The sequence below is a fragment of the Rhagoletis zephyria genome, unplaced genomic scaffold, assembly GCF_001687245.7.
Source record: "Rhagoletis zephyria isolate East Lansing unplaced genomic scaffold, Rhagoletis_zephyria_1.1 Rzeph_scaffold_00509, whole genome shotgun sequence".
In the NCBI taxonomy this organism is placed as follows: Eukaryota; Metazoa; Arthropoda; class Insecta; order Diptera; family Tephritidae; genus Rhagoletis; species Rhagoletis zephyria.
This window is the reverse complement of record NW_016157593.1, coordinates 149,760-159,240: the sequence shown is the minus strand read 5'-3', so window position 1 is coordinate 159,240 and position 9,481 is coordinate 149,760. Positions and strand designations below refer to the sequence as shown.

The following is a 9,481-nucleotide window of genomic DNA, read 5'->3' as shown; positions in this document are numbered from 1 at the left end:
TAGTCGACAGAGCAGATGAAGCTTCAACTATGCTGAATAATCATCGCTCTATTTCCAGTAACGAATACCACACACTTTCGCATTCTACTGTTGAATTACACGGCAAAAACAAAAGCGAGTGAGAATGCGTACGCTGCGGTGTCGTATTTTAGAATCGAAGCTGGCGGTAAAATTTCGACTAGGCTCGTAGCGGCTAAAGCGAAAGTCGCACCATTGCGCCCGCTATCAATTCCACGAATGGAATTACAGGCAGCAGTAATTGGTGCCCGTCTAACGAATATGATCGAAAAGGCTCATCCTCTACATTTGGAGAAGCGCTACTTGTGGAGCGACTCAAAAACCGTTTTAAAATGGCTTTACGGCGACCCACGTAAATTTCAACAATTTGTTATGTTTCGTATAGCTGAAATCCATGAAACGACTGCCACTAGCGAATGGCGCTGGATACCAACAAAAATGAATGTCGCTGATATCGCTACGAAGACTAAGTCGAGTGTTGAAATTGCTCATCAGTGGATAAATGGTCCCGCTTTCCTCTCGCTACCTGCTGAAGAATTGCCAGAAGAAGAAGACCTAGGTGCGATCAACACAAGTGAAATGCGAACCAGATTTCTAACTTACAATGTGCGAAAGCTTAATGTTAATTTCGAATGTTTTTCGAATTAGATTCGTTTGTATAGAGCAGTAGCAAACTGTTTGCTTTACATCGAAAAATTACAACAACGCCTCCATGGTATATCGCAAAGCTGTCGTCTAACCGCGTACCATTTTTATCGCGCGAAGCTTTTCATTTTTAAAACGATTCAAATGGAAAACTGTGATAACTGGTCAACGCTTAAAATTGGTAAACCTGTATGCAAAAATGGGCCTTTACGAAATCTTCAAGTTTATATGGACAATGACGATCTAATTCGTCTCAACGTGATTTCATCGCATTGCCATCAGATCATCGGGTCACGTATCTGATAGTAGAGCATTATTACCAACGCTTCTACCATATACAGCACGAGACAGCTCTGAATGAGGTAAGACAGTTATTTTTCATACCAAAAGTGCGATCATTATTTAAAACTGTACGGCGCAACTGCCAAGAATGTAAAATTGCAAACGCAGAACCGCAGGCTCCCAGATGGCTCCACTACCCTCTGCTCGGCTTGCTGCATACGTTCACCCCTTTACCTTTGTAGGAGTCAATTATTTCGGCCCGATATTGGTAACTGAAAACCGCAAAGCCAAGAAAAGGAGGGGGGTTATGCTGACGTGCCTCACAATAAGAGCAGTGCACATTGAAATAGCCCATACGCTCAGTACTGACTCCTGTCTTATGTGCCTGCGAAACTTCATTGCTCGACGTGGCTGCCCTGCGGTGCTGAGAGCTTCTTGAAAGAAGAACTTCGTAAGCTGGATGATTCTATCGTGGAGCGCGAACTTGCCCATAAAGGAATTATTTGGAAGTTTAACCCACCAGGGGCACCTCATATGGGGGGAGCGTGGGAACGCCTAATAAGAACAACAAAGTCGGTGCTTTACCAAATCTCGCCGTCGCAGAGGTTCACTGATGAAAGTTTACGTTCCGCTCTGCTGGAGGTGGAGATGATCATAAATTCACGGCCGTTAACATATTTATCCCTTGATTGCGAGGATCAGGAACCCATCACTCCCAATCATTTCTTGCTGGGCACCTCGAACGGAACGAAGCCCTTTTGCAAAGCCGAAGATATTAACTTAAAATTGAATTTACGTCAAAGCGAGATATTCGCAAACTTATTTTGGCGTCGTTGGGTGCGCGAAATGGTACCATCTCTCACACGTCGCAGTAAATGGTTTGCGAAAGTGAAACCCATAAGTAAGGGTGACATCGTACTGATAGTCGACGAGAAGGCTGAGAGGAAAAGTCGTCGATACAACGTTGGCAAAAGACGGTCAGGTAAGACGAGCTAAAGTTAAAACAAAGCAAGGCGTTTTGGAGCGGCCAGCTGTAAAGCTTGCAGTACTCGACATCGGCAAAGAAAAGGAAAGCTCTGAAGGATAGTCCGCTTACCCGGGGGAGATTGTTACCGATTTGAGCAACGCTTAAAAACGAGTACTAAATTTGCAACTCTGCGCGGAGTTTCGATCTCTTATTTATTACTAATTCTGCCAATTCGTCTCCTTATTTCGGTCATTTAAGTTATTTTGCGATAGAGACCAGACCTGCTTTTTATTGTAAAATTGATATCAACTAACTATAAAGAAAACTAAGGTAAATTGATTAATTATTTTGAATTATTAATTAACTGAAAATATGAATTGTTAAAATGCAAAAACCCAATTGAAATAATATATTTGCAGGTTTTTTAAAGCATCACGCTTTAATGCAACCGTACATTAAATAAAGCATTGCTATTTAAACTTAGTCTCGCCTAATTCTTTAAAGTTTGCAACATGGTTCTTGGAGTGTTTGAGAAAAAGATTCTGCGGCATATTTACGGGAATTTGCGCGTTGGCGACGGTGAATAACACAGACGATAGAGCGACAGGCTGTATGAGATTTACAATGACATAGTGCGCCGGACTCAAATACAGCGGCTCCGCTACTCGGCCATGTCCTGCGAATGCACACAACGCTCGAGCTCTAAAAGTATACACTGCGGATCACGATGTCGTTAGTAGAGGAAGAGAAAGGCCTCCTCTGCCACAGAAATGCCGGGTGGAGAATGACTTGGCATTTCTAATTGGCACAGAAGAGAAACGACTGGTGTGTTTTATTAGACCCGGCCAGAATCGCTTATTCGGTTACAGCGCCAATCAAGAAAAGAAAAGAGGTATGCGTCGAAATATGTACAGTAAATTTAGCTCCATTTTTACCTTTTCCGATATGTCTTTAAGCGGTATGACGGCAACTCCGACTAGGCGATCGTCTCTAGCGAAACAATAGTCTTTTACGCAGATATGCAATTCGAAGAACTCCAACTGCTCTTCGTTACCGATTGTGCTGAGGATATAAAAATATATATTTAGATACGTATTTTAACTGGGATGTAAAATTTCTTACAAATTAAACGTTTCATTATACTTCGGCGACCAGTTGTTTGATTTGGATTTTGTAGCAAATTTGCGCTTCCGATCCTGTAAGTGGGGCCCGATCAAATTGATTTCAATAAACGGCCGAAACATTCCCGACGGAATTTGCCATTTCAGATCGCTCGCTGCAACCACTGGGAACATAATATGCAACAGGTTTAGCTTTCGTTCGAAATATTATAACAATAATTACACTGGAACATACAATTTGTGTTTTTTGTCTGTTTCACGGATGCCTCTATCCATTCGCCATGTGGAATCACCCGCTGATTCCGAAAATCGAGTTAATTTTTTTTTCTATGGACAAGTTTTCGGGATATTTTCCATTTACCGTTATTCAGTTTAGAAGAAAAAGTGGTTCCACTTAATCACGTATATCTTTACGAATAAATTTAACAATCTTAATATGGAGTACGGCAAATGAAAGCTGACAAACCGTATAGACATTACTTTCCGACGGGATTGATAGTTTCTGAGAAATTAATTCATCATCATTATCAGGAAAGAATATTAAATACTCATACACCTGAGTAACATGCTTTTCTGCTCATATGTCATAAAAAAAATCTTTTGTCATTTTCATTTGACCACTCATTACTGCTTTATTTGTCCATCGATTTTCTTTATTAGTAACTTGATTTTTTTGTTACAGAACAGGCTTTAACACAAATGCAGCAAATTTACAAAAAATTTGTTATTTTAAAATTTTTCTCCTGTTAAAGTTTGCTTATTTTTAATTTCTTCATCAAAAAACAAAAACTCTGGAATGATTATTATACATACGGTTTATGGAGAATTTTGTAAGCTTTCATTTGCCGCATTTCATATTAAGATTGTTAAATTGGTTCGGAAGATGTGTATACGTGGTGGAACCACTTTTTGTTTTAAGCTGAATAACGGTAAATTGAAAATTTTCAGGGACCGAAAATAATCGTTATCATAAAGAATTTTTATTTAAAAATTATTGTATAATCGTTATTTTTCGATTTAAATAATTATGATAATTTTTAACCGTTATTTTATGATTTTTATTTTTTCGATCAAAAATAACACAGGCCAACAAAATTGAAACAATATTATGTTGACTAAAATTTATAGTCGATTCTTATAGGATTTTTCCCGTAGAATCCGAATCTGACCCTGAAGATAGTAGATTGGGTCTAGCAACTCAGGTTAAAAGTGTCGAAAAACGCGTTTTTGGACATTTTTGAGCCTCTGATGCAATATATCTGTCTGTGTGAGAGGATACGAAAGCCTAAACTTTGCTCGGATCGGCTGTAATATTTTAGTCAACATAAATTTTGCTGGCCTGTGTTCTGTTCTTTTACAATTTTAGGTTCTTTAGAAATTCCCAGCGCCTCAGATTCATTTAACACAAGTGATTAAAAACAGGCAAAACAAGAGTTAAAAAAAGTTTGTGTACTCGTTTAAAAAAACTGTTTGTAATTGCTTTCAGTGTTCGGACCATAATTTTTTGATTTTGAGTATGAAAGGGCAATGTTTAGGCTTTCATATCCTCCCACACAGACCATACAGATATATTGCATCAATTTATTGTTTTACAGAGGCGTTTTACGACATATTGAAACCAAAGTTGCTCGAAAACTAGAGCCAATACAATATCATTACGGCCAGATTCGGATTTTACGGGAAAAATCCTATAATAATCGGATACAATATTTTACGCAACAGAATTTTGTTGGGAAGTGTAATCGTTATTCTTTGATTTTTATTTTTTCAATAATTTTTAATCGTTATTTTATGAGTTTAATTTTTTAGATCAAAAATAATCGTTATTCTATGATTTTTATTTTTTCAATAATTTTTAATCGTTATATTAACACTTTTATTTTTTCGATCAAAAATAATCGCTATTCTTTGATTTTTATTTTTTCGATAATTTTTAATCGTTATTTTATGATTTCCATTTTTTTCGATCATATTTTCAGGGCTAATCTTGTCTGATCCTAGAAAACAAAAAAAAAACGTATAGTGTTGAAAATTAAAGCAACAAACGTAGACCTAAGATAACCTCAGGAACCACAAAAAAAAGTTCAGCAGGAAAATGAAAATAAAAATTCGTTGATTGATAGCAGGTGATTGTATTATTGATACCAGTGATGGGCAAAATTCTATTTACTAAAAATCAAGTGCTAAGTATTTTGATATTTATGTGGTAATAGGAGGATGGTTCCGTGCGCAGAAGTGGAAAATTGGAGGATGGTTCCGTGCGCAGAAGTGGAAAACGTTTGACTGCCATTCACTTGGGAGTGGCCAGAAGCGATTCTTGTGCGTACGGTTCAAATCGCAGCTCACAACGTCCGGATATTTATATCCACGTATCCTCTGGGTAGCAACCAAACACCCGTTTGGGAGCGAGCTAAAGTGAGAAGGCGTAAAACTTCGCGTGCGCTGGGTTTGGGTCCCGCCACGTTAAAACCCCGCCCAATGAAAAAAAACAAACAGCCTCGGATGAGACCCCCTTTTTCTGATGACGACCACGGCAAACGTATAAAGGACTATGATTTAAGGGTATGCACCTGGAATATCCGGACCCTTAATGGGGAAGGTGCCTCTGCCCGGCTGGTTGATGTCCTCGGGAAGACAAAGGCTGACATCACCGCCATCCAAGAAATGCGATGGACGGGGCAAGGTAAAGTAAGCGTGAAGCCTTGCGACGTCTACTACAGTTGCCACGTAAAGGAGCGCAAATTCGGTGTTGGATTCGTGGTAGGAGAGAGACTCCGTCGCCGAGTACTGGCGTTCACCCCGGTGGACGAACGTCTAGCCACAATCCGCATCAAAGCTAGATTCTTCAACATCTCGCTCATCTGCGCCCATGCCCCGACGGAAGAGAAGGATGAGGCGTCCAAGGATCTCTTCTATGAGCGCTTGGAACGTACATATGAGCGCTGCCCCCGACACGATGTCAAAATCGTGCTTGGCGATTTTAATGCCAAGGTGGGCAAGGAAGGGATCTTTGGCGCCACTGTCGGAAAATTCAGCCTCCACGACGAAACGTCCGATAACGGACTGAGGCTGATCGACTTCGCCGGGGCCCGAAATATGGTAATATATAGTACTAGGTTCCAGCATAAGAACATCCACCAAGCTACATGGCTGTCTCCAGATCGAAAAACGAGAAACCAAATCGATCATGTTGTGATAGACGGAAGGCATGCTTCAAGCGTTTTGGACGTACGTACACTCCGAGGGCCAAACATCGACTCGGACCACTATCTTGTTGTAGCCAAGATACGCACCCGCCTCTGTGCAGCAAAAAATGTGCGCCCAACAATGCAAGGAAAGCTTAACGTCGAAAAGCTGCAATCACAACAGACGGCCAATTTATTCGCCACTCGACTCACACACCTGCTCTCTGAGAGCACTCTTCAACAATCCGACGTACGCGAGCAGTGGAACCACATTTCCCGATCATTAAGTACCGCCGCCGAAGAAGTAGTTGGATTTCAGCGAGCCCGAAAGAACAACTGGTACGATGAGGAATGTCAAGAAGCCGCAGAGAAAAAAGATGCCGCCTACAGGGCCACGCTGCGATCGGGCGCAACGCGAGCCATGTGGGACCGTTATAGGGAACTGAAGAAGGAAGCGAGACGTATTTGCCGCAATAAGAAGAGAGAGGCCGAAATACGTGAGTGCGAAGAGCTTGAGATGCTGGCCGACAGGAAGAACGCCCGAAAATTCTACCAGAGGGTTAGGCGACTTACGGAAGGTTTCAAGACCGGGGCGAACTCCTGTAAGAACAACAATGGCGACCTAGTGACCGATGTCCAGAATATACTTAAATTGTGGAGGGAACACTTTTATAACCTACTGAATGGTAGCAGCGCTGAATGTAGTGAGGAAGACGAACCCGAGTCCCCAGTCGATGATGATGGAGTAGCTGTCCCACCGCCTGACTATGACGAGGTACGAATAGCGATTACGCGGCTGAAAAACAACAAAGCTGCTGGAGCTGACGGCCTGCCAGCCGAGCTATTCAAGTACGGCGGCGAGGAGCTGATGAGGTGCATGCATCAGCTCGTATGCAGAATATGGTCAGATGAACGCATGCCCGACGACTGGAATTTAAGTGTGCTCTGCCCAATCCACAAGAAAGGCGACCCCGCCATACGCGCCAACTACCGCGGAATTAGCCTTCTAAGCATAGGTTACAAGGTCTTATCGAGCGTATTGTGCGAAAGACTGAAGCCCACCGTCAACGAGCTGATTGGACCTTATCAGTGTGGCTTTAGGCCTGGAAAATCCACCATAGATCAGGTATTCACAATACGCCAAATCTTGGAAAAGACCCGCGAGAATAGGATCGACACACACCATCTATTTGTCGATTTCAAAGCCGCTTTCGACAGCACGAAGAGAAGTTGCCTTTATGCCGCGATGTCTGAATTTGGTATCCCCGCGAAACTAATACGGCTGTGTAAAATGACGTTGAGCAATACCACCAGCTCCGTCAGAATAGGGAAGGACCTCTCCGAGCCGTTTGATACCAAACGAGGTTTCAGACAAGGGGACTCCCTTTCGTGTGATTTCTTTAATCTTATGTTGGAGAAGATAATAAGAGCCGCAGAACTGAACCGCTCAGGCACAATACTTTATAAGAGCGTACAATTGCTGGCGTATGCCGACGACATCGATATTATCGGTAAAAACAAGGGCTACGTCTGTTCTGCCTTCTCGGGATTGGATAGAGAAGCAAAGCGAATGGGTCTGGTGGTGAACGAGGACAAAACGAAGTATCTCCTGTCAGCACACAAACAGTCAGAGCATACGCGTCTTGGCACCCACGTCACTGTTGACAGTTACAAGTTTGAAAAAGTAGACGACTTCGTTTATTTGGGAACCAGCATTAACACCAATAATAATGTCAGCCTTGAAATCCAACGGAGAATCACTCTTGCCAACAAGTGCTACTTTGGGCTGAGTAGGCAATTGAGAAGTAAAGTCCTCTCTCGTCGTACAAAGATCACACTCTATAAGTCACTCATCATGCCTGTGCTGGTGTATGGCGCGGAAGCATGGACAATGAAAGCATCTGATGAGGCGGCTCTTGGAGTTTTCGAGAGAAAGATTCTGCGAAAGATTTACGGACCTTTACGCGTTGGTGATGGCGAATATCGCAGACGATTTAACGATGAGCTGTATGAGCTTTACAACGATATAGACATAGTGCAGCGAATTAAAATTCAGCGGCTCCGCTGGCTTGGCCATGTCGTTCGGATGGACAGAAACGCTCCTGCTCTGAAAATATTCAACGCGGGCCGCGATGCTGGGAACAGAGGAAGAGGAAGGCCTCCTCTGCGTTGGAAAGACCAGGTGGAGAAGGACTTGGCTTCACTTGGCATTTTCAATTGGCGTCAGTTAGCACAGAAGAGAAATGACTGGCGTGCTGTTTTGGACTCGGCCAAAATCGCTTAGGCGGTTACAGCGCCAAATAAGAAGAAGAAGATGTGGTAAATATGTATCAAAGTACTATTTACTTAAGTATTTTAGATGTTACTAAATACCGAGTAGGCTAATATATATTTACTTATTTTCACAACGCTAAATACTTAGTCTAAACGTATTTAGTTAGTTTCACCTAACGCATCACCGAATACAAAAGTACGTTGAGACTTTGGCTTCACTAACTACCGCGTACAAAAATATTGCGGTATTATCAGGGCTACTTCGGCATTTTTGAGACTATTTCAGGATATTCGATATTTTAGGGACTATTTCGGGATTTTCGAGACTACTTCGGGGTTTCTAGAGATTTTTACCATTGTAGGGACTATTCAGGTTTTTTCGAGACTAAATCTATACTCTATACTAATTATATAAAGAGAAGTCCCTTTTTTTGTAACAGGTAATCTCGCGAACGGCTGGTCCGATTTTCATTAAATTTTGTACACAAATAGCTTTCGGTAACCATCATGTTTTAGGCTAAAAAAATTTTACTTTTTTTCGGGTAGGTGGACCAGGGACCGGTCTATTCGCAAAAAATCTTATTATAGTCCGATTTGCATAAAATTTAGTACGTAAGTAGCTTTTTAGCATATATTAGCATATATGACCCATTTTTTCCGAGAAGTGGTCCAGGGGCTGATCTATTCCAAAAAATCGAATTTACGGTCCGATTTGCTTAAAATTCAGTATGTAAGTGGTTTTTTAGCATATATTAGGATATATGATCCATTTTTTTCGAGAAGTGGATCAGGGACTGATCTATTCGAAAAAATCGTATTTATGGTTCGATTTGCTTAAAATTCGGTACGTAGGTAGCTTTTTAGCATATATTAGGATATATGGTCCATTTTTTCCGAGAAGTGGACCAGGGACTGATCTATTCGAAAAAATCGTATTTACGGTTCGATTTGCTTAAAATTCGGTACGTAGGTAGCTTTTTAGCATATAT

General features: G+C 41.5%; 1 protein-coding gene across 1 annotated transcript in view; it reads right to left on the bottom strand.

Moving 5' to 3' along the window:
• LOC108360047 (protein unc-13 homolog A-like) overlaps positions 1-9,481 on the bottom strand; it is a 106,687-nt gene that overhangs the window by 12,830 nt on the left and 84,376 nt on the right. Inside the window, exons 12-13 of the mRNA XM_017612185.1 lie at positions 3,035-3,197; positions 2,848-2,974 (exon numbers count right to left, since the gene is read on the bottom strand). Coding sequence (XP_017467674.1) covers positions 2,848-2,974; positions 3,035-3,197 — 290 coding nt within the window. The remainder of the gene's footprint in view (positions 1-2,847; positions 2,975-3,034; positions 3,198-9,481) is intronic.